At 36.5% G+C, this 26,190-nt stretch overlaps 1 protein-coding gene across 4 annotated transcripts in view; it reads right to left on the reverse strand.

Moving 5' to 3' along the window:
* KLHL2 (kelch like family member 2) overlaps nt 1-26,190 on the reverse strand; it is a 53,617-nt gene that overhangs the window by 19,026 nt on the left and 8,401 nt on the right. For all 4 annotated transcript variants that reach the window (XM_030271414.4, XM_072928428.1, XM_030271415.4 and 1 more), the window contains 2 exons: nt 22,337-22,458; nt 549-711 (listed from right to left, as the gene is read on the reverse strand). In XM_030271414.4, the coding sequence (XP_030127274.1) occupies nt 549-711; nt 22,337-22,458 (285 nt within the window). The remainder of the gene's footprint in view (nt 1-548; nt 712-22,336; nt 22,459-26,190) is intronic.

Genomic DNA, 26,190 nt, shown 5'->3' on the forward strand with positions numbered 1-26,190 from the left:
TGAAACACAAGATTCAAGTGGATGATAGGTACCCTTTATAGTAAGAAATTTCAGGTCTTTGGCTAGATGAGCAGGATTTTCAGAAGATAAGTCGATTACATAATACTCTGTATTATGTACACAAAAACACAGAAAAAAGACTCCAGAGTCTCTATACTCTGTATGCTGCTGCCCTTGCTTCTTCACTAGTGCAGTGCAATGCACCCCTCTTCCCAATGCCTTTTTCTTATTTCTTCCCCCATGTAATTCCTATATACTTTGACTTGTGGTAGTTGTCAGAATTTTAATTCTTCTTTCCTGATTTCCTCCCCTAAGTGACAGTGCAAGATTTGAAAGAAGAACTAGCTTCTTTCTGGATTAGAAATGGCTTGGACCCTGCAGAGTCAGAATACTATGACCCAATCAGCACATTTTATTTCTCTTGAAGGCATTCAGATCAAACACAGTTTTAAACAGGAGACACATGTCTGCAATACCCTGGATGAAACTTGAGTTCCTCTGGAACCCACCCACATTTCAAGCTGTGTGCTCCACTAATGACAACTTGCCTGCATATGTGTTGGCCTTGCTCAGGAGATCTGTGCATGCATGCATGTCAGCAAAAGCACGAATCCCCAGGCAGTTGATAGGATGAAGCTGAGATTCCAAAAATTCACAGCAAGTCCTTTTCACATCCTGCAGTTGCAAGAGACCAGCTGCTGGGAGCAGTACCTGAAAGGAGAAGCAAGAGCTGGTTAATGTCCCAATTAAGTTCTGATATTATATAAGAGTATTGGCAATATTAACAAAATAAACCACTAAAAACACCAAGACTAAACCAAAGAGGAAGATTTCAGCATTATGCAACTGAGGAAGTTAAAACCCAGCACGAGCATGATTTTGCCTCCCTACAGATACCGTTTAGAATAACAAGCAGCATCTCTACCATTGTGTTCACCGGGGAAGTCATTCCACAAACTCTAACTCACACTTTATTTAAACTCTTCCCAATATTCATTCACAAGCTCCCTTCTTGCATTTCCCAGCATTTCATAATTACATCTCATTTCCAAGCCTTCAGTGTTGGATATTTTCGAGAGAAAGTTTTGTAGACCATGGCAGAATATGTCAATCTTATTTGCATGCAAGCACTGGACACTGTACCATTTTTCGTTACCATCAAAAATAAATATCTTTATTCAAGAAATTCCAGTAAGGACAGAATTCAACTTCCCCAGAAGTCTGTGACCATCTTGGAAGAATAATAATTCAAGATTGTCTGGCAATCAATATAGACAGGAAAAATGAAGGATCATACATTTAACAAGAGTTTGGTTTGAATAGCAACTGTTAATAAAAGAGAAATGAAGAAAAGACACAAATGTGATTGCACTGAGATACACAGACTACTGCTAAGCAAAATACTTAAAAATTAATTTAAATCTCAGATAATTCATAAAAATATTTACTAAGTCTAACAAAGTAAGTAGAAGAGATGCACTAAACATAAAAGTCAGTGTCACACAATTCCGAACAACTTTAGTAAGCTTAAAGGTTATTAACTACAAGGTTGAAAGAGTACAGTGAAATAGTTTTATTTTAGCATATGTTTATGTAAATGTTAAGATGTCACTAATACAATTTATACTGTATTAGTTAAGAACTGCAAAGAGCACAGTATGATTAGTTAAAACAGCGAGCAGATAAATTCATTTGATAGTTAATTCTATGATAAGATATAATCATTAACTTATGTAGCAAAAATCACTGCCAGAAATCTACTAGAAGTATTTATTTACACAACTTGTTGCAACGAAGCAAATATTTCATACCTGCTCACAAATTCAGTAACAAATTCAAGGACAGTCCTAGATAATTTTAGGCATATTATCAGTATAGTTGAGCAAATAATTCTGAGAGCAATCCTTGACTGCATAAATGGATCCAGTAGAAAAATATGTAAAATCATCATCAAATCAGAATACAAAATGGAAATGTGAAATTTGAGAATGGTATGGAGAAAATAATTTAATATTTGCATTCAGTTACCCTGGCATACTTATATGAACTGGAATGTTACAAGAACCAGATAACCCATCATTATGGGAAATTTACAGCAGTTGTGAGATCACTGTAACTAAGCTTGCAAAGTAAGAGATTTCAATACATTTTAGTTATCAGAAAATAAAACATTCAAGTCTAAACATATTTTATACTCTGCTGCTAAAAAGGAAAAGAGAAGCAAAGTGCATCAAATTTATCTCGTTGAACTACACATTGAGCTTTGGTTACTAGGCAACAAGAGCTATGATAACATCTCGCTATTTTCATTTGTACCTATAGAAGTGTTGGTCTGAAAGCCGTAACAACCTGCATTCAAAAACACAGTTTTATCATAGTCAGATTTACTCTGCTGAAGCCAGGGACAGAACTAAAGAGGGAAAAATACCAAAATAAACCCAAACTCTTCACAAATCCATCAGGAAAAAAAAAAAAGGAAAAAAAAAAAAAGACTACATTAAAACTGCAGTACAGATTAAGTTTAACTGCTGCTGACTCTAAACTGGTCAGTTATAGCTCAGATCTGTTCCAAAAATAGCCAGTAGAGGGTATCATAACTTTCCTTTAAAGATCAAAAATACTGTAATGCGCATACTGCTTCATACTGCAAGAAATGCAGAGGTGAAAAAAAGCTCTGATTTCTTGTTCTACTAATATATATTCTCAAGGCTATTTTTTTTAATATTCAAAGAAAACTGAACAGATTATTACTACAGATGGCAAATAAGAAATTAGGTATTCTCTTTCTTTGTGTCATAATTGTGATGATGAATCTCAGAATGAATGCTAGATATCCTAGAGCAAATTTTTAACCCTTACGAGCCTATGAAGACTCTTCCCTGGTTATTTCCTTTTGGCTCTCCTTCCTGCAGTGACCTGCCTATTCCCAAAGCTCTGTGTACCCATCTGTGCCAAATACATCTTTCCAGCCCCACTGAGGAAAAAAAGGACTGTGACCAGGAACAAGTATTTGTTTTAAAATCCACCTGCAATGTCACATGCAGAGTAAGGAGGAATCTACTTAAGGCCTGGAACTTGGGTCCATGTTTTCACTGGAGTAAATTCAAGCTGTTCACAACTCAACTAGATCATCAACCTGTAAATGAGGCTGCTGCAGGAGAATGTCAGGGGCTGAGGGTACTAATGATGCCTGCAGTTTTTCTCTTTCCTGTTTTTTCTTGACAGCATTATGACTGCTCATCTTTGTGCAGCTGGACACATTCACCTCATGTGACCAAAACATGTGTTGAGCTTGGAAGTGAGGAGCAGCTGCTGCAGGCAGGCACCTCTCCAGGTACTCACAGGCCCACCAGGAACACATTTACAACAGTCCCAAAAAAGATACATCCTGCCTGAGTGATGAACAAACCTCTACAAGGAAAGAAGGCTCAGAGGAGATGGGCAAGGGTGATGAAATTGGGAAAGAAATACAAGAACGAGTATCTAGTGGCATACAACCAAATTTATCTCCACATAAAGAGGAATGGAGGGTGACTTTTCCTTTAGGTATATGGCTGTACCAGTAAGTCATCAGGTTATGCAAACAGCCTTTTCTAAAATAACTACAAGCATATAGTTCTCCCTCAGCTAAGCCAGGCCAGCAGGGGGAGAAGTACGTATGTGACACGGCTCAGTCTCACAAAAAACATAAAACTGAAAAAGCAACAGAAGGAGCTCTCAAGAGAACCACAGGCTTGAGAGGGCTTTAAGCCATGTACTCCTTCCTGGTGAACTGGAGATGCCCACCATCCTGACAGTGGGCATAGGTAGATCAGTAATAGGAATCGCTTTTGCATAGTGATCCAAATGTATATTTCAACCGCTATGTCATGCTTGTGATGTGATTTCAGTATATTGCATATGTCTCTCCTAAATGAAAACATAACGCTATGTAGTACTAAGTATCTTCAAAACAGTAAATTTCACGGCAATCATTAAATGCTCCTCAAGGACTATCCAGAAGAAACTGGTCAGAGCTGCTGCCCTGGAGTGCCTCCATACCAGACAAGGGTGTTCATCCCACCTGAGGGCTGCTAGATGACCTGACAGGCACAGCCCCTTGATTGCTACCACTTCTTGAACACACAAGGTTTCAGTGGCTGCCCTGCCAGTTGAGAATGGGGGAACAAGTCCAGTGGAAGGAGCCATCAGGATGATCAGAGGACTGGAGCATGTGATAGTACAAGGAAAAGCTAAGAAAAGTGAGTTTGTTCAACCATTTAAAAAAAAAATAAATAAAAAAAAATAAAAAAAGGAGACCTTATTACAGTTTACAGCTACTTAATGTGAGGGTAGAGAAGAGTGAGCCAGACTGTTCTTGAAGTTGCATAGCCATAGGACAAGGAAAAGTATGAGCATAGGAAAATCTGACTGGGAAAAAAGGAGTTAGGTTGCTTTTTCTGTTTTGTTGGGTATTTATTAAGTGAGGCTGATTAAGCCCCAGAACAGGTTGTCCCAGACAACTGCAGAATCTCCATTCCTGGGAGATATTAAAAATTCAGGGACCAGACCTCTCAATTTACTTTTAAAAAGCTCAATAAAAAGTATAATTTAAATTGATTAATGCTTTCTGCCTGTTATTTTAAATCAATTTGATCCAGTAATCTTATAGCAATCCAAGCTGTCCTCTTTGCATTCCTTTTTGTACCATGAGGTTCTCCTAGACAAACCATATTGTGATACCTGACATATGAAGATGCTTAAGACAATATTTTCTTCTCTAATACTTTCAAATTTCTTGTAATCAACTTAAAATTTCTGCCAGGAATATTTACTCAATTCAAATTGATACTCACCAAAACCACATTAAGATCAGTATAATGTCAATAGGAAAATAGTGACAGATCATATTGCACGTTTTGAAAACGAGATCCCACAACATAAACAAACCCAACATTTCTCAGAACACTGAAACACTTTTCAAGCAAATAAGCCAATGAAAATCAGAGCAGTGTATGCCAAGAGAATTGAATAATGTACTGTCTAAAATAGAAAAATTCCATGCATTATTGCATGGAGAGGAAAGAAAACAGATCTGAGACATTAGGAAAGATACTAATCGAGGAAAGCAGATGCATGAGAATCCAAACCCACTACAATACAACATAGAAGCTCATGGAAGAGCAAGTTATCGCCTTGCTAATCACAGATATTGCATATTTTCAGTTACATTATTAAAATGAAATAAATTTCAGAGAACAGCAGTTCTGTTAATGCCAGTAATAAAAAAATCTTGAGGCAATAGATTAATTAAAATAGATTTTAAGTTTTAAATAACCATTTCAGCAAACTAAGCTCCTTCATTTGCTGCTTACATTATCATAGCACGGGAAGAAGGAAATTAACATGGTAGTTAAATATAACCCAAGTGATCTTATTTTTTTATTCTCATCTATATGCATCTGTGCCGTAATTAAAACTGTGGTTTGTAACTGAAGTGTAGTCTAAATTCTAGGGAAATCATTCAGCACAGCATTGAAATTATGCTATTTGGGAGTATGCATACAAAAACACTAAAATAGACACAAATATTTTAAGGCATCTGTGGGATAAAATGTGGAAGTTTCAATTTTGGAAAATTCAGCCCTGCTTGAATTTCTGTATGAACAATATGTGCATGTTATGCATGGTGTTCCAGTGCTAAAATACAAAAATAAGAGGCTGCACTGGAATTAAAGATGTGCATGAGCTGCAAGCTTAGAACATGATGTCATGTAGCCTATGAAGTATACCTTCTGGATATCTTAAGGCTATTCCTCAAGGAATTAAGGCTAATGTCCTCAAGGCTATTGCACAATGAAGACATGGATGTATTAATTTTTCCTTCAGCTTAATGAGCCCCATGAAAATAAAAATCAGGTGCAGGCGGCAATTTCATAGTATCACAGGAAGGAATCAGATCACTAAACAGTCCTATTCCTCCACATTCCCCTTTTAATAGATACAAATTGGTAGAGCACCACTTTAGTAGAAAATTATTGAATAATCATGAAAATGTAGTATTTTAAATTATGGAATTATCTAAAAAATACTAAGCAGCTCCCAGCTTGGAAATCAGTGTGACAGATGAAAATGGAGGATAAGGAAAAAGTGTTTTACATATAAGCTTTTTAACTTGCATCATAATCTGTACTTAAGAGTCCACTTCAGTTAATGACATGCAATTGATAGGAAGTAAACAATTTGCTCAAAAAGCAGCTTTTGAAGAGGCAGCACCTTAGAATATTAGTCTGAATAAACTACTAATTATTAATAAAAATGTTAGGTACGGGGTTTTTTGTTATTTTCTTGTAGTTTTTTTGAAAGGGGTAGCTGTGGAAGTTTTTGGGGGGGGATTTGGGATGCAGTTAGTGGTTGCTGAAGTGCAGAAACAAGATTCATGAAGGAAATAAAATTACACAAGAGTCATTTATTTAAGTAATACACTATAATGAGGGGTATCCGTCTAGTCTACAAGGGAGAACCATACAGTCTTCCTCGGTTTCAGGTTTCTCCTACATCTTCTCTACCAGAACACTGCCTTAACCACCACATGAAAGTGCATTTTGGCATAAGCTTTCACACAAGAGAGACAGATTGATTTCCTAGTCTGATGGCTATTTTTGTTAACAGTCAGAAGGTTAAGCTTTCATATCCTTTTCTTCTCTTAAAACATACTGGCAATAGAAATGAAACATTCTCTCACTTGGGAGTAAAACATCATGAACCTAAAATAATTTTAGTTAAAGTTTTACATTTTTCATTCAGTGAAAAATATTGTAGACATTTTGATTTTATTGGAACAAGGGTCTTGATTTGAAGTTTGGCCACTGAATTTAAGTATGTGTATAGCAAGTAGTCTAAAATGAAAGCTCAGAATCCTTCATCGTACTTTAATTAATTCAGTGTTTAGAAGATCAGACAGCTGCATAAAAACACCATCATATTTTCTTAGGGACAGCATAATTTAAACAAGACTAACTTGAGTCTGAACAAAGCTACTTCTGATAGTATGTCATTCAGGAACTAGTCCATTTGTTCTTTAATTATGGCACCAGAAGTGCTAAACAGTCAAATCATATACATAGCTACCCTGCAAAAGGATTAGAAGAAGCTGAAAAGATTAAGTAGGCAGGATAACATAACTCACACTACACGGTCTTCTTTCTTCCTGCAAAGGCTGACCCACATAAAGAATCGCTGCATCAGCTGATGCTCTGAGCTTTCCGTGAGCTTCAGCCATGGCACTGACTGCTGCAACTCAGCCTCCAGCACCACACCACAGCTCAGACCCCACTGACACATACAATCACCCTGGGTCTACCAAAGATCACAACCAGAGAAATGCTTCCAAAAGATTGCTAAAACTGAAGATGTATAGGGTTGACAAAAAACTAAAAATGTTCATTTGCTGTTCCCTAAGTATACAAAAAACCTTTGAAGAGGTGGGGAGAGGGGAAGGAATTGTTGGTTTGCTGGGGTTTTTTTGTACATTACAGACTGACTTATGACAAACAAGGTTTGTTCTCCTAGTATAACTGAGCATTTTCTGGCAATTTAAAAGAGAGGGCTTGAAAGGCCACTTGCAAAATCCTAAACCTGGGCAGGAAACAAACAGCAGCATAACTGGGATAGGGGATTGTGAACCTTTGCTTGCTCTATTATTTCATTCTCTGGTACATCTATAGATGTATATCTGGTGTATCTATAGATGTACCAGAGTATAGATGCATCTATACTACCAAGTCATAAAGTAATACAAAACCAAGAACTAAGGACAACAGAAATAGCATGAAGTAGAAATTATTTCTGTGCGTGGTGCTTATCTTCAATACAAAAATTATGTCAAGATTAACATCTAATATGCAGTAAATGGTCCTTCAGTGGACTCAAAACACATTTGATTACTTCAAGCTTTTACCATAATTATGTTTGTGTAGTTTATTAAGATAATCTTTTACTTATCATTCAGTTTCCTACAACAGACCATAATTATATTCTGGAAATGTCACAGAGGATTTCCTCAGGAAAAAAAGCATTAGGCTTAGTGACAAATTTCATAAATGCTTTAATCTAGATGTTGTGCTTAAAAAAATCAGGTAAGAGCCAAATCAGGTAGAGCCAAAATTCCCAAAGTAAATAGCATCTACAGCTTGCCATCTGATTTTTCTTTGCAGATGCACAGAAATTTAAAGCACATTTTATTATTTAAATCACAAACAATATCAAGAAAACAGAAACATTTTCAAGGAAGCCTTTATGCTTCCAAAATTTCATCTTACATGTCATAGCATATCCTGAACCTACTTGCAAGTAAGAGAGGTCAACTGTGGAGTCTCTTTAAATGACTTAATTTACTCATAATAAGAACCTTGAATTTTACAGGGACATGGACAGGCACACATGCATTCATTTGAGCAAACAACCTCTGCACTTTGAGTTGGCAAGGGCTACTTTTCAGGTTTTGCCACAGGTAGCTTTATGGTCATACAAGAAAGAGAGACATGAATGTTTACAGTAAAGGTCATAGCTGGGACAGAAGTAGCTGCTTTCACCCAACTTGACTAGAAGCATCTCTAGCACTGCCAAGCAGTGTGATGATTTTAAAGACTCAGAGGACACATACAAACTTTCGGTCTGAGAAGGCAGTTTACACACCTTCATAATTAATGTTTAGCTAAAGAGCAACCATATCCTAGCAAGGCAAGATGAAGGCATCAGGTTTTAGAATCACAAAACTTGTGATGTCAATCCTGATTATGTCTACTGATCTACCCAATGGTCATCATATCTGATACTCTTTATTTTTTCCCTTTTTAAAAAAATCATAGAATGGCCTGGGTTGAAAGGGACCTTTAAGATTACCAAGTTCCAACCCCCCTGCTATAGGCAGGGGACACCTTTTATTAAACCCAGTTGCACAGAAGCCCATCCAACCCAGCTTTAAACACTTTCAGGGATGGGGCAGCCACAAATGCTTTGGACAAATAGTCTATTCAAGTCTGTAAACTCTTTTAGGCCACACCATATGTAGAGGTTGTTGCTGTAATTACTGTCAATGGAATCCCAATCCCAGCTGGCCAATAAAACAAATAATTAAAAATATCTTCCCAGCTAGTCTTGACAGCTTTCCAGAAGGTTTATATAATAGGTAAAATCCGGGCCTTCTAAGAGAAAAACCAACACTCCTCCCTAGTGAACTGCACGAGAAAAAAAAGAGAAATCTCTGTCTCCTTCTACAGAAGGAAATGGCAAAATTTTTGCCTTTGTTAGAACAGTTTTTGTCTAGCTCTACTCACCCAGCTAAGGATCTCCTCCAGTCTGGGTCACTCTGGAAGCAATTTTGGCATCTAGTTCAAGACAGAATCTGCTATGTCCTCCATCCCTTCCCAGTATGTGGTTAAACCCAGTATTTACTGAAATGAAGTTTCACAGCACTGCTTTGCTTCTGCCAGCACCATACCTGTCTTCCCCTCTTCTGAGGATAAGGGGAAAAGGAAACCTAGGATGGAGAAGATTAGAACGGATCAACTGAACCCAGAGCTGGACCTCATATGGTCTCACCTAACTAGGGAGGTAAACCTTAAGAGGTGAAAATGCCTGCTGTGAAACACTATCTAATCTTGGCTTTGCTAATGTTTTGAAACACTGTCTATCTAAGGGTAATACAGTTATCATTTCCAAGGTTCACAGGTAATTATTTCCAAACCAACCAGCACAGCTAGAAAGCAGCACTGCTCATCTTGGGCAACCTAGGCAGATGCACTCATGCATTTTGCAGCAATGTTCTATTCATTCAGGCACTCCCATAAACATACTAACAAATACATGGATGTACATATATATTTTTGTGCACTTCTCTTTAAGTATTCTAAAGAAAAGCTGGTTATCTTTCAGCATAAATTAGTAACTCACTCTTTAACCCTTTACAAGTGTATGTAAAGTCTTTGAAATAAATAGACACTAGAAGAAAAATAATAGTCCTATTTTAGTCAACTCACAGTCAACCTAGAAAAGGCCTGAATTCCCTTCCTCTCTCAAATGATAACTTTTCCATGCCTTTAATAGCTTTAAGCCTTTCCCCAAAGCACACTATTCCTGTCATATTTTGGACCATCCAACAGTGTTCAGGTGATAATGCAGATTTCTACAATGACATACAGGTACTGCTGTGCCATTTTTATGCTCCATTTTAGAGACACGATTTTACAATAGCAGAAGTTTTTCTAAGGTGGCTTCAGTATGTTATTCTATACTAAGAAAAGCTGTTAATGTAAAACATAGCAATATGTAGGAGTAATTCATTTTTTTTTCTTTTTGTGCATTACTTTACACTTTCCAACATTATTTTGGTCTGTGATCATGATAGCCTGACATCTAGCTTAGCTAGAAAGCAGTGAGATTTTCTATTTTTTGTCTGATCTTCAAAAAAATACTTAAAACAGTTCATCACCTACATATTTTGCTACCTGCTTTCCAAAACTAAAGGAAATAGGTCCTTTGGAAGCCTGTACACATTACAATCACCTTGATACAGCAAAACCCAACTATTTATTCCTATTTGTTCCTTTCTTCCCTAGGGATTTTTGATCTATTTATTGCTCATCATGTGACAATTTAGGAGGGACTATAACTAACTTGACTTTCAAAAGCCTTTGATATGGTTATTTCTGGACCACTCTAAGAATTACAGGAGGATTTTAGTAGCTATGCACAACTCATAAATAGAATTCAGAAACATATGAGAAATTTCCTTATCTCACCTGCCACTAACAAAAACCAAATCCTTGATATGTCTCTATAAAGTCTCTATAATACTCAGGATCACTACTGACATTGTGGTGATTTACTAAAGCATGAGCTGAAATTCCAAGGAATAGCCAGCTACACAACATAACATTTTCATAGTCTTAGCCACCCTCACTTCAAAAGTTTCTTTTCCGTGGGTATGCACAAATATATCTATAAAATCCTATTTGCTCTAGTGATTGGATGTTTTTATTCATTTGCTTTTGTACTTCATCTTTTGACCCTCTCTCTAAGCCTATCCTTGATATGTAAGAGGATGCACCTTGCACAGTCTGTTGGTGTAACTGGGACTTTCTACCTTAATTAGTTTTTGGCACCTTTCTCGTGCATGGCTCTGACAGCCCACATGCTTTCCTAAATCACTCATTGCAGAAACAATATGCAAGAAATGAATAGATGTTATATTTAGAGCTGAAGTGCTGAGTAAAAGTGTTTTATTCTTTTTATCATTTAAATTAAACATGCCCGTTTAAATCCCTCGGTGACTTCCCATTCACCTCCCACAGCAATCAGAATCACATGCTTCTGAAGTGCAGGATTACAGATCAGTATCTCTTCTGTAACACACTTCTGCCTCAACCCCACTTCTCTCACCCCATCGCCTCCTCCAAAAGTTTCTGATTCATTCCTTGGCTCTTGCTTAGACCATGCTGACACAGCCAAGCTACAAGCCTCTTCACTGCCTTTGCTCACAAGTCTCTTCCAAATAAGCAGAAACAAGTGGTTTCATAAACCTCAACCCACATTCTCCCTCCCACAAAAAAAAACCAACAAAAAAAACAACAAAAAAAACCAAATCAAAACCAAAACAAAAAAAACCAGAACACCCAAACATCTTCTGAAGGTACAGAGATTTTGAGACAGGGGAAATCTGTGATTCAGTCCACAAGACAAAAGTCTCTCTCTGGTAGAAGGATGACTCTCTGCCTCCTACACACACTGGCACTTGATAGTCCAAGACAGTCTTTTACAGTCTTTGGACAATTTTAATTCACTCCCCATACCTTTTGATCCACATTTTAGATTAATTTTCTCTCTGGTGCTCATTCTTAGTTCTATTTCTCCCTTATGTATTTCTCTGTGGCACCTACAAGTCGGTGCACAACAGCTCAAATGTCCATTCAGGTTCATCTTTTCCTTCTTACAAGGCTCTTACCCTTCTGCCAACTCAATTTTTTTTATGAAAAAGGTTCTTGGATCCCCATTCAGTCAGCCAAAATTAAAAAGCATCATTTGGAGAACAGAGAGAAATAGCTGTAAAGTATCTGCAGAAGGGAAAGGAAAAAAAAGGCAGGAACATAAAAACGTGAGTACTCAGGAGAGAGTATTTGCCATATCTGTGCAACATCTGCTTCTCCTGGTTCTGGAGGTCCTGCCACCATTTTGCCCTCTGCCTTTTCCACAGCTACAGCTGTACAGACAGCAATTGCTTTCTCTGCAAACTCCATTTGCTACTTACCTCATGAACTTCACTATACTCTATAATTCAGGGGAGGACATGTGAAAGAATTTTATCCCAAAATGAAGTAGTATGAATTGTATTTATTCAGTTTGTCTTAACAATACATAAGATACTGAATAGACATGTCCAAGAGACTCTTTAGGAAGACAGCCCAGCTCAAGAGAGAATCGAGACACCAAGCGAGTGTTTCTGCCTGCATTGATCTCTGGGCTGGCAGCGTGCACTGTACACATGAGATTGTGCATGCACCTACTGCAAAGGCATGCTCAGCCTCACTGCCAGGCTGCAGCTTGGAGATATGGAGCTGCAGCCACCTAGCTGTTATCAGGCTACCAGTTTCAGCAACCCTTAATGCTTTCCTCACGCTGAGCACACAGTGTGATTTCCTCCTGTCACATACCACCAAACAAGCCAGATCAGAAACGGAAATCCTTTAAGAGAGCATCAAACATCTATCAAATAAGCATGAGGCTTTGGAATACATCTTCAGCCACATCAAAAACCCAGTTGCTCAGTTAGAAACAAATACAGGGGAGTGACAATATAGCAACCATAGCGATTCTGCAGTGCACATAATAATAATGTGCCCCCAAAAAACAGGCAGCTCTACTTTGCACATATATAATAGCTAAAATCACAAAACATGCTATGAAATAAATAGAGAAAAATAAATTTTAAATGCATTTAAAAACTGTCAGAGAACAAAATATTAAATTTTCCAGCAAAGCTGTTTGCTTAGTATTTAGGTCAGCAGCTCTTAGGTGAAGCTTATTCATTTAAAGTACAAATTAATGAAGCTTATATTTGTAATAAAATATGCCTGTAAAGAGATCACGCTCCTCTTTTGCCTTCCCTCCTACATTCATTCTCCTGACAAACAGGCACATACAAGCAAATGAAGAATGCCTACTAGGATTATTTCAGTGGAAAAAATGAGATCATTTACTGTTGCCTGACATGTCTTACAATGCATATAAATTCAAGGAGTGTGCCACTATCTCTCCTCCAGCTATGCCACACATCAGTTGTGCCCTCATATTATTAAAATCTTCAAAATTGTTGTCATAAATACAAAAATAGGTCAAAAGGAGGTAACCAGATGGTTGCTTGAAGCCTTGAGTATAAAATACTTACAATAGCAAAACACGGTGGTAGTCTTTCAGCACACAACCAAAGAGCACACTATAAGGCTGTTTAGTCCAGCATTAAATTCTTGCCCAGTAAGACCTAAACATGTTTTTGTGAATAGGGTTTGTAATGAAACTCATGTCTGCTTGGATTTAAGTATCTCTCTGCAGTGTCAGCGAGCCCCTAATATTATTAGAACTGTGCTGTCATAAAAGAATAAAAGTGAAAGTTTGGATTACCATGTAGTTTCATCACACATCAGAATTTAAAAACATCAGTTAATCCTGTTTTAATCATAAACTCATTAGGATGAGCCAGTTTCATAAAGCATTTTAACCTGAATGACTCTGAATACAACTTCAGACTTTGACAAAGCTTTCATAATTTAGTATCTATGCCACAGCAGCCAAAATGGAGATGAGCAGAAAGGCCAAAGGCTTATTTATTTTTAAAACTCTTTAAGATGATCCAATAAAGAACTCCATCTCCTCCTAAAGCTTTAATAATATCTGTGTCAGGGAAATAAGATCACCAACCATCAATAGTTTTTGACACTCTAATAGCTCGATTACATAAAACTTTTTTTTAAAAAGAAAATATTTTCAAGAACTTGTGCAGTTGCCTAAAACCTATTAAGAAAGAAGTGAGTTAATGGACAGAATGTTTTAGGTTTTCATGAAGGCAAAGCAAAAAGTGATGGTAAAATGAAATATGATGGTGGAAATATGGTGGTTTCAAGATTAATCTGAGTCTGGAAAAAGCCAGGATAGGGAAGATAAGGGAACCAATGCCCATGACAAATACACTCATTATCTCAGAAACAAGCAGGATTGTAACCTGTCGCCTCAGGGCTCAATAATTAGCACCTTACTCATAATATATTGAAGGCAGGAAGCCAAATCTGTCCAAAATTGTATAGATTATTTGGGAAACAATTCAGGATCAACTCAGAAATATAAAACTATATGAATAGCTTAAAACACAGCTGTACAGTTTTAATGAAGATTTGGCCTATCAGTTTGTGTAAAAGAACATGTGCTGCACTGGGATATTTTGCTGAGACTTCCTGGCAGGTTAAATACAAGTCACAGGAAACAGAAATTCACAGACTTCACCACTAAAGATACTAGCAACATACCTTACTTTAAAGTCAAAGCTATTTTCATATTTTGAAAAAATCTGCTGTGGATACTGACAGGGAAATCAGTGCAATACTGCTTCACTTTTTTAGGAACAGTAAAAGAAACGACTTACACTAATTTACTTCAAAAGCATTATCTCTAGAAAGAAAAAAAAAAAAAACCACAACAAAATAATTATCACTGTTATGTTCAATAGGACTGGTATTACCTGACCTAGCTGCATTCTTTAGAAGCATACAGACTTTAGCAATAAATCAGAGGAATACTTACGTGGTCCAATACTCTGTCTCCAGCACCTAACATGTAAGCAGCCATGTACTGCAGGAAAGACTTTGGAAGCTAAACCAAGATGGAGTGACTGTCTAGGCACTGGGGAGATGCAAGAGGAAATCTGTACAAAGAACCAGTGGGGACAGGACAGGGACAGCCATAATGACAACTCACTGGCTTAAAACATACCTCAAAATTCTATTCAATTAATAAATACGATGGGGATGATTTTTAAATGCTTTATCAGGAAAAAGTGGTCAGTATATAGAGGCAAATAAGTAAAGTAAGTAAATAAAAGTAAATAAAGGACAAGTAAATAAAAGGACTTTATGAACAACGAGTCAGCAAACTTCAGAGATGCCAACCTGATTAGCCTGTGGTACAGCAGTAACAGTTTTATCAGGTTACTTGCATCTGCTAGAATGCTGTGATGCTTCTAGCTAGAAAAACTGCTATCATGACCCATGCTGTCACCACCAAACTGCACTGTCTAGAACATCATCATCTATTTGAAAACAACTCAGCAATTGCTGATAATTTAGAATAAACTCTTCTTTAGGAGCCCTGCATTTCAGTAGAGTACAAAACTGGGGACATACTGGACCTGTATTAAGTGTCTGTTGGTCTCTTGGTGACATGCAAGGTGTTATTCATGACCAGCGGGGATGTAATTGCCTAGATCCAGCCTACCAGCACCCACTCTTCTCAAAATATACTTCTATTTAAACTATTTCACTTTCCCTAATTACCAAAAGCTTTTTATGAAGAGGTGGCTAGAGGCACATCTATCAATGCATCAAGATCAGACTTATTCCTTTCCTTCCCCTTTTAGGTTTCTAAGGGTGGCATTTTTTTCCACACATCTCTGTCTTAGGTTCTCTGAAGGAAAACAGCCAATTCCCATAGAAGCAATTTCAGCATTACCTTCTTTCAAACCAGTTTCATATATAAAATATGTATTTTATATTTGAAATAGAGCCTACTGCATTATAACATTCAGTGAAAGCTTCACAGGATTCAGTTCAGTTGAATAAATATTTCTTTTATCTCTTCCACCCACTTACACAGCAGCAGGCACACTTCCAGGACACAGAATGCTTGTCTCTGTTCAAGCACTGAATTCAACTCCTTCCTCTTACAATGCCTAATCACACATTTGTAAAGAACCTTTGTAAAGTCAGCCTTGGATTCTAAAAAGGAAAAATCTACCCCAATTAACACAGAAAACTTCCAATATTCATAAAGAAAATATACCCCTTTGGAAGAGTCCTTTGAAAGGGAGGGACATCTTTTTGATCCAATAAAGGAAAATATAAGTTCTGTAGTGTTTGAAGGTATAACTTATTGGCAAGCCTTGCAAACTCCTGAAAAGCATTCCAAGTTAGATATCTAAGGCAAAACTAGTTCCAAAACACATGCTTTATGCTCTTCACATATCACAGTATATGAGTTAACTCAAAAAAGGCAGTTTAGTCATCTGTTCATATACACAAAACACTTGTTTTCAAGGATAAAGCTTGACAAGTACCACAATATTACTAAGGGTACCTCGACTCCTTGCTGAGATACAAAGTTAGTATGACTCTGAAGATTACTGAAATATAAGCTCTAATAATTTGATCATGTGTGTGCTCAAACACTGTGGCAAATATTAAGTAAAGAGTCTCATAAACTAGCTTATATTAAGTCATCCTGTATTTTCTTCAAGCTAAAAGCACACACAACTAGCTGTTGTTGTTCAGCTGAAGTGCAATAATAAGTTGTTAAAATGGATATTCCATCATGATCCCGAACTCTCTTTTTAATTAAACTCCTTTGAACGGTGTACCTGACCCTTAGTAGAAAAGGTACCGATGGAGAGAATCTGAGACTATCATAAGACACAGATGTAAGGGAAAAAACAGCTCCATTACCAAATCTGACATTCTGGTAATACAAGTTTCAGAACAAACTGGTAGCCCCTAAACAGATTATTTCATATCCTACCCACATAAAAGTGCATTGGGTTCATCATAAGCACAACAATTCTAAGTACAATACAACAGTTTATTCTGAATATTTTTATCTGATTTTATTCTAGTGCTTAGCTGAAGAGCAAATAAGGAATGCTTCCTGCTGCACAGAATTTTATTTTTGCCCTTAAATTAGTACCCAGTGAAGATTAGGCACAGTAAACGCAGACCTCATGTTTGCATGGACTTCATCTTATTGATCATACATAATTCTACTACATTTTACTGAAATTAATATCTACTCCTTGCTAGTTTGTTGGGGGTTTTTTGTCCTCCTCAACATACACAAGTCTGTACTGTTCATTATTTTGCATTTTATTTTGTGCAATGCTCTCTTCTACATTTTTTCTTTCAGTTTTAAAATGACTTGTATATATCTTGCTTCTCTCCTGCCCTTCCACCGCTAAACCAGATATAATTTTACAAGTTTTCAGTAGGCTATTTTTTTCTATTATTGATGAATTTTAAAATAGAATTAACATTTCTCCAAAATGCAAATAATTAATTTCTTTACATTTTTTTATTAAAACTGATTTTAACATGTGGTTATACTCTGGAAGCAGACTTGCAAATTAGCATCTCTTCCTAACAGAAAATTCCTGGTGTGAACCTGAAGTCTTGCCCACTAAACTTACTGAAAGACATGCTACTATTATTAAGTTATAATGACTTGCACTGGTTGCAGTTTTGGTTCATTAGAAGTATTCTGTTAATAAGCAAAAATGCTTAAGACAACAAATCCCTCAAAATGGCTTTTACCAAAATGAAGAGGTGCCACAATTTCTTTCTCCTATTGTTTGATTACTACCTTCATGTTCTCATTCTTACTCTCTCTACCAGCACAAACATAGTGACTACTAGAATCAATGTCTTGTTACTGGAAAATCAATGACAAAGAATCAAACACTGTATTTTTTATTCACAAGATAATAGTTTCACTCTTGTCTGCAGTAACAAGGCCTTAATGGACCAATTTGGCCAATGCATGTTAAATACGTAGATATAGGTAAAATGGAAAGAGTCTAGAAGAGCAAGAAGAATGGTAAAAGATTTAGAAACTACTATCTCCAATGATGTTTAGCCTAAAGAAAAAGTATATGAATAAGAACAGTCATTCAGTATATGAGATTATTGCAGCAAAACAGCAACAAGTTGTTTTACAAGATGACAAAAGGAACTACCATTAAATAGTCTTATACAGACCAGGAACATTTAAGTCAGATACTACCTACCTTTTGAACTAGAAAAACTATTAAATCAACTGGAATAAACCACCTAAGGATAATTATCCACTTTCCATTGTTAGATTAAATATGCTCTGCCAAGTTTAGATACATTCAGTCACTGTTTCACTTTACAGAGCTCAGTAGCAATTATCTTTTATGCTATTCCCTGTAAGATCATATTCCTTCTTCTTTGTGCTCCTTCAACATACCTTTAGTCCAACTTACGGCATGACCCAATGCTTGTGAGTCATGCCACAAATACAGTTCAGAAGCTGACCATCTTAAAAAGCACACATTTATTTTCTTAAGCTGTAGGACTTCTCTGGGTTTCGGTGTGAGGCACAGGCTCATTTTCAACCTTTGAGATTTTTCAGGATTTCAACAACCCTGCAACTGATCAGCTAGAGGTGATGACGTGCAGCAGGAATAGTCAAAGCCCATACTACCAAATATGGTACTGTAGAAAGTCTATCTTAGTAAATAGCTGGGACAACATTAGGATCTTTTTTGAGGATTTCTTGGGGAAATGAACTGCTTTTTTGGACCTTGTTTTGACAGTGCCTTAAATCAAATGTGCTGTCAACTCTTATGCCCACACCCAATGACACCATACAAATAGAAGCATCTCTGTTGTACTTTTTATGGCAATCTGTGTGAACAGTAAGAGTTACAAAGAAAAAAATGCATACATATTACCATTCATAATAGGCTTATTACTCTGCAAACATTGTTCTTGAATAATTTCAGAAAATGAGAAGAAAAAATTATATTTCTTGAAAACAACCCTATTCAGGATTCTGGACTTCATGTTTGTTGTACCTAACAAAATTCTTTAAAAGAAAAAGATATGCTAGGACAGAGTTATACAATTTTAAAAATACAATTCTTAGCGATTTTCTCTTCTACTATTGTTCATCTTGTTCAAATGCAAGACAGCAGTAGCAGCAAAGTAAAACTACCCGCAATGCTTGCTCCAGGCTGCAGGGAAACATCTACTCCCAACACTGGAGTATGTTCCTAGACTTCAATACACTAACCCCAAGTATTGAGTGAAAACAACTGACAGAGCTGTGATCCAAGTTAAGAATAACTTTAAAATCCCCAAAAAACCCATGTGGGGTGGAAGTGCCGATACAGAGTGTTATGCTGTCAAATGTCTTTTTGAATTCAGTGATTTGCTTTACAAAACCATCCAGCAAATAGCTGTATAAGCACAATTAAAGAAACAGAGACCTGTAGAAGGGAATCAGAAAGGAACCCAATCACCTAACACAGAGATTTGAATAAACACCTCACCCTGTGTTTATTCAAATCATATTCTACTCAGCCTGTATCAGGCTGACCTCTAAAGCCCATTACAAATCCGCAGCCCACCGACAACTGCAGGAATTTCTCCTCCAATATATTTGTGCTCAGGAGAGGCCTGAGGTGTACAGCTGACTAAAAAAGGGGCTGCAGTGCATTCGCATAGCGTGGGAGATTTACTCACGCATGAGCTTCTTATAGTAACCAGCTCTCCCACATTGTGCACTGTATGTAGCTAATACCTATATGGATATCAAAAAAATTTGATATGGAAGAAAGTTGATTTGCCTTCTGAAAACATTAGCTCAGATATTCCCTTCTTAAAATATGAGGAATGAGATATTGCACTAAGTCTGACACTTAATTTCATTCCTTAAAAAAAAAAAAAAAAAAAGGGAAAAGCAAAGAGTTAAGAATGCAGAAAAATATGACTTAATATGAAAATAGAGCAGAAATACTGGTATGGCATTATGCAAAGTTAGTGCCACTAGAGATGAATTATAAAATAACTTGTTCTAAATGAAGGACAAACACTAAAAGAATGTACATTCATATACCAGCTGTCTTATTGTTGCAGGCTGGGGGGAACCTATTGAACCAAGAACTAAAGAAAAGAACAAATGTTCTTTTGTATTTAACTAATGTAGCAATAACATCCAGTGATGAGGGCCTCCTGTGTTGATGGTTTATGGGCTAAATGAATGTTGTTTTCTCCTCAATCACTGACTTACACCTAATTTTTCTACTTCCACACCTGCCCAAAAACATACAAAAAAAAGTTGGAACAAGACAGTGGGGAGAAAAAAAAAGGAGAGCTCTCACTGACAAGCTGCAAAGGCACAGTCAGGAAGCACTCTCCTGTCCACATCTAGATCAAGTAAGATTCTAAGGAAAGAAGCTCAGAGTTAACCTGCCCCTTGAGAAAGACCAATGAGCTGGGCTACGACTATGTATTCCTTTATAATTAGTTTTCATAAATATACAATGCAGCTATTTTAATACTAAGAACTACTTAGCAATTCTACATTACTTAAACATGAAGCTTGCACACCCTCTTCAAACATTGTATCACATAAGAAATTAATTCAATACCTATTCTTACTATGTATAACCTGAAGAGATGGAATAATACACTTGAAATCCCATCAAGGGTATCAGAATAAGAATCATAAGCAGCTAATTAGAAGATGACGCACCAGTTCAACACATTAATCCAAATATAAAATGGCATCTTTAGGTTTTCACGCTTCTGTATTCCTACAAGACAAATTCCTAACCACTACCAAAATTTCACAACATCTTTTAGGTCATATAGAAAAGAAATTGAGAGCTAGAATTAATCTCAATAGTATGCAACACACTTACAGAGAGAACACATATTTAACTAAGGCCCGACAATCAGCACTAGGTTTCCAGAAAGTCACAGTAACAATCTTCCCATCTTGGCTTTCAAGCATAAGGAAAAGAATTTGCATCAGTATATTTATTTTTATCCACAGTGTTTATTTCTGCTATAATGCAAATAAACTCTACATATCTAATAATAATAATGCAAAAAGGATGAAAGTGACAAAGTAAAAGTAAGTTTACATTCAATACAGTCAGATTACAAATATATTCACCATCAACATTAAAGTGCAACTATACTGGAACTTAGAAGCCTGACTTTCTTCTCAGTACTCAAGTAACCACAAACTTGCAATATCACTCACCCAGCTATATTATTTACGCTAATATCCCCAGCACCATCCGGTATCTATCTTTAGACAGATAACCGGAAGCCATGAAAATTAAAGCCCTATCAGACTCATGAGTGTTAAACCCATGGATTTCTGGCCTTGAAAGACTCCTGTATAAGGAAGAAATGTAACGTGTTTCCTCCCCACCTAAGATATGTAAGTCTTAGTAGCAGGATATTTTGTTTCAAGATGGAGAGCATTTCTCACTTCAGGAAGCATTCAGTCAAACATGGCTAAAACAAGCAGTGTCCCCATTGGATTCAACAGCCAATAAAATGCTATTAATTTCAGCCTAATGTCCAGTAAAACCAATTAATTTCAGAATACATAACAGGAACAGAAGTTTTCAATGGCAAATACAATAACATGGTTTTGCACCCTGCTAAAGCAGCAAAATAACTGCTAATAACCAGTTATTTAGTGTTGGGCAAGAATAGAAAGAAGAGCATAAGAAAGACACGAGAATTAAATGTATCACCCCTTGTGCAACTAGTTTTAAACTTATCACACCTCTAGAACAAATCTCAAAAGATACTGGAAGGAAAATCTACTCTGTCCATCTTAAGTCCACCTCCATTTAGAAAATATTAAATGCAGGAGGGTATGTTTTCTAAGCTAGTGTTTATTTTATTCTAATTGAAACTTCATCTTAAGGTACACCCAATTGGAAAAACTTATTAACTCTATGTGGGATGGACAAAACATTCATGATAGATATTAGTTTATTTATTAAAAAATAATAAACATTTCTGCACAGCTGGTCACTGGCAAGTTACAGAGACTGAGCAGGAAAAAGTACTTTATTTTGCAGGCTAACAGGGAAAAGAATAAACAGGACAGCTTAATTGGACAACATGGCTTCACATTAAGGAATAAATCTATGTTGCTTATTATTTTTATGTAAATTTCATTTAAATATTAGAGAAGAGGTGATACAGAAGTGGCTGACAGCATTATTTTTAGGCAGAGTAGACCATCTATTTTATTGGAATACATAAGGTTTGGTTGCAAAGACCACTAAAGTCAACTAACTCTTCATTTACTTGAACTGCCTTTGAATTTGACCCAGAATTTAAATGGCGTGACTACTTGCTATGTAAGCACAAGGTCTGAAAAAATTCCAGTTAAAGATGAGATTTCCCATGTTGGAGTTGAACCACAATGACAAAACAAATGACACTGCACAGTGCAGCTCATTTGTTGCAAATAATATTCTCACTCTTACCTGCACATTTTCTTCTGTAACTTGAATTTCAGCAGTGTAAATATAATCAATAAGCATCCTTAGAGTCCAGCCATCAACTTCTTTTATTCGAACTTTTTTTGCTCGGCTTTCACTCATCTCACCTACAAACACAGTTTATTAGTCAAGTAAATAAGACAGAAGTACAGCATGAATATAGAAGTTTAACAGCAACAGAAATTTTGTGTATGATCAGCCGTGATAGTAGAAAAACTTCAACATTATTAATTTAATTTCTTTCTTTCCTTCCTTCCTTCAGTGAGGAAGAAAGATTTTGTGATTTTGTTGTTATCATCATGCAAATGCTACTTGGGTTAGTACTTTTAGCACAGGTAACCTATTTTTTCCAGAGTACAGTATCAGGAAAATATTGTTAACAGACCTAAATATGACACTTCAAATGCATACAAAACATTTTGCTGGGAAAGCATGATATTAAAATACTCTAGCTTTATTAACTTCTTAATTGAAGGAACATACCAGAGTCTGAACTAAATTTATATAAATAAGAAAAGTTACATCACCAAAGAAGAATTAACATACATATTTCTATATTTCTTTGCTTGCCTACTTATTATTCTCTTAGTGATTTCACCTCTTTTGCAGATCCAATTTAACAGCTCAAGCTAAGATAAAACGGTAAGGAAGGGAAAACTTGCTGGATCTCATTTTGTGGAGGCTGACATGTTGGCCAAATGCCACAATCGATCTTCATAGAAAGGCCTGCAAAATATCTTCCACCTTCCAAAATATGATGTTTCTCAAAGTGCAATATTTTCTTTATGGTTGAAATAATTATCCAAATACATATTTTAAGTAATGACTATAACCTTCTCAATGAATTCCAGATCAGGTCATCTCACACCTTTAAACCCTCTTGCACTGACTTTCACTGAGAAACAAAACATGAACTACAAAAGCGATGCTGGAAGATATATAAAATTTCACTTTGGAAGAGTAATCCCAATCTCTGAATATGTTAGTTTATTATTCTTCTATGTTGGATATAATTTCTTTCCCTTAGGTATAGGTATTTAGAGATAAGGGTATTGGTGATATAATAAATTTACTGTATACAACAAGAAAAGCAGACAAGATGGAGAAGTGAACAAGAACATGCTAACCATTGCTGAAGTTTTCTTATGAAGTCACACATATTTTCATTGTTTGTTACTCTCTGGTAACAAACCAGACCCCTGGTCTCTAGGGTTAATATCAAAACAATACATCCCAGTGCTTTCAGCAAAGGGATCATCACTGAGAAATCTGTTACCACTATTCATGGTACCATACCTTTTTTTGAGCTGAAGGGTAAAGAATGGCATTGCAAATCAACCCTTTAAGTGGCAGGAAGTTCAAAAGACATAAAAACCAGCAAAATCCATCCCCCACAGAACTTTCTCCTTTCACCTGCACTTCTGAAATATTCCCCTACACCTTTGAAGGATGGCTGCAGCACATTCCCTGCAGGGCCCTGTATTCCAAGTTTCTACTTCTAGTTTGACACAGATTAAACCTATTGATCTTCATAGCATGTAAGCTGCAACTTATTTATTATGCAAGCTGCTGTGGAGGTGGTCCTCTGGGAAAATTGTGTGTGTGGGAGAACAGATTTTGATATTCTGCAAGCACATTAAATTTGTTTTCAGATTTTGTGTCAAGGCTTTTAGACTCATGGGTAGGCACCTTCTCTGTTTAAAAACTAAGCACATAATATAAAAATAAAAAATAAAAAAAACTGAACAAGAAAAAAAAAAACACCCCACACCCAAACAACAACAACAAAAAAAAACCACCCAACCAAAATAACCCCAAAAATACTTGCTTTCAACTTTCATGTGAACCAGACATGCAATCTTACCACAATTCTAGATCAGCCCATAACTGTTTGATAGATCACACAGAGCAAACCAGAGATGCACTCAGCAGGCAGTCTCAGTCTAGAATTCAACCTGCTGAAGAACTCAGTTCATGACTGGGAAGCAGCATGTCTCCACAGAGTTCTTAATGACAGGAAAGCATATGACAAACAGAAAGAAAGCACTGGGCTGATCCAATCTCCCAAGCATCAGCAGCAAAGCATCAGCTGAGTTGAAGATACTAAAGGGGCTACAAAGATACAAAGGGGCTACCTAAAAAGCTTACATGGTTCCTCACAAAGTAACACAAAGAAAGCCTTTTCTTCTTCTTTTATTTTTTTTTTACCCAAGAATTATACAAATGGAGAATGGAAGTGAAGAGAGCAGGTAAATCCCTAAGGACAACCGCCATCGTAGAAAAGAAAATTAAACCCAGGTCACCTTTATCTGAAGTCAGGCCCTAGAGCCACTGAAGAGTCCCTTCTCTGATGTTTTATAATCAATTCCTCTAAACAGTTAAGTAGGTTTAAATCGTATTTCTAAATAATTCCACTGTGTAAGACAAAATAAATACTCCTATTAACATAGATTAAATAGCAAGGACTTTCTTCCCCCATCTCCTCATTGGATAAATGTTACTAAGTTACTATACTTTTTAACTTTAAAAGACAGTAAATTTTTCTTTCCTGATAATTATTAGGGCTACCATTACATGTATAAATGAGGAAAAAAAAAAAAAAAAACACAACAGGCAGAGACTTTGAACTCAGTTAATGCCATATCCCAGCCTGCACTGCAGTAATATTTAATGACTCAGAGAATGATGGAATCAACCTGCAAACACATGTCTAAATATAAGCTTCTAACTTCTAATCAAAAAGTAACCCTAAAGCAGAAGAGTGTAATGTTTTCTCTGCCTTTTCAGTCCATGTTTTATTCTGGATAGAAGAAGATATTTCTCCCTTTGGTTGTGACTGGTTAAGGGATCAAATTTGCTTATTTGAACTTGCAGATTACTGGATGAGGATAAAAATCCACCTAAGAAGTGTGGGTGGCTCCATGGCTTCATGGAGAGAACAATGACAATGAAATTCAGGAATTTTTTTGTGGGGAATGGCTGAAATGCACCAATACCGCAGCTGGGCCGTGCTGTATGCAACCCATAAGCCTACTATAAAATCTGCTGATAACTCTTAAAGCTACAGCTGAATTCTATTTAAGCTCCCACCTAGCTGGCTCACCAACTACACAAACCTCACCACAGATACATTAAACACTTCACATCCATTACTCAAGTGAGTGTCCCCACCTCTTGCACCACTGGGGCTAAAGAACATAAAACAAGTAAAAAATTTAAAAGGGAAGAGAAGATTTCAGTAATTCTGTCTGGAGAGTAGCTACAGACACTGCTGCACTGGCACTATGAATGGGTGATAAACTTCTTCACAGAAAAGTCAGGGCAAGCAGAAATGTCTTAATCACAGAAGACATAATAAAAAGCTATACACTGAGTAAAGAGTATTTGCAATGTGATAGTCAACAACAGTCTTTAATACAGAACTAACATAAGAGGCTTGCATTTCTCTGCTACTAAGGTGATAAAAAGGAACTGTAGAAGCAACTTTTTTATTCTACTTTTATAGACAGCAGTAAAAATTATGAAAGAATTTATCAGTCACCCACAATGTTTGCCTCAACCACAAATGCAAACTCAAAGAATTGCTTGAGGAAGAGATATGTAATTTTAAAAGCAACTTTAAAGCATTCTTGTAGAAGTTACTCCACTTCTAGCCTTGAATATGTCAAAATATTTGCCTATAAAATCAAGAATGATCAGCTGCTTCCCCAGAACACAACAGTATTTCAAATTTCATCCATCTTGTTGCATACAATTAAATTATTAAAACACCAATCTGTTTGCATATGGGCAGGCCAAGAATCACATTTTCACCTCCATCTGAGCTGGTGGTCAGAAGC

This window comes from Taeniopygia guttata, chromosome 4 (genome assembly GCF_048771995.1).
Source record: "Taeniopygia guttata chromosome 4, bTaeGut7.mat, whole genome shotgun sequence".
Classification (NCBI taxonomy): Eukaryota; Metazoa; Chordata; class Aves; order Passeriformes; family Estrildidae; genus Taeniopygia; species Taeniopygia guttata.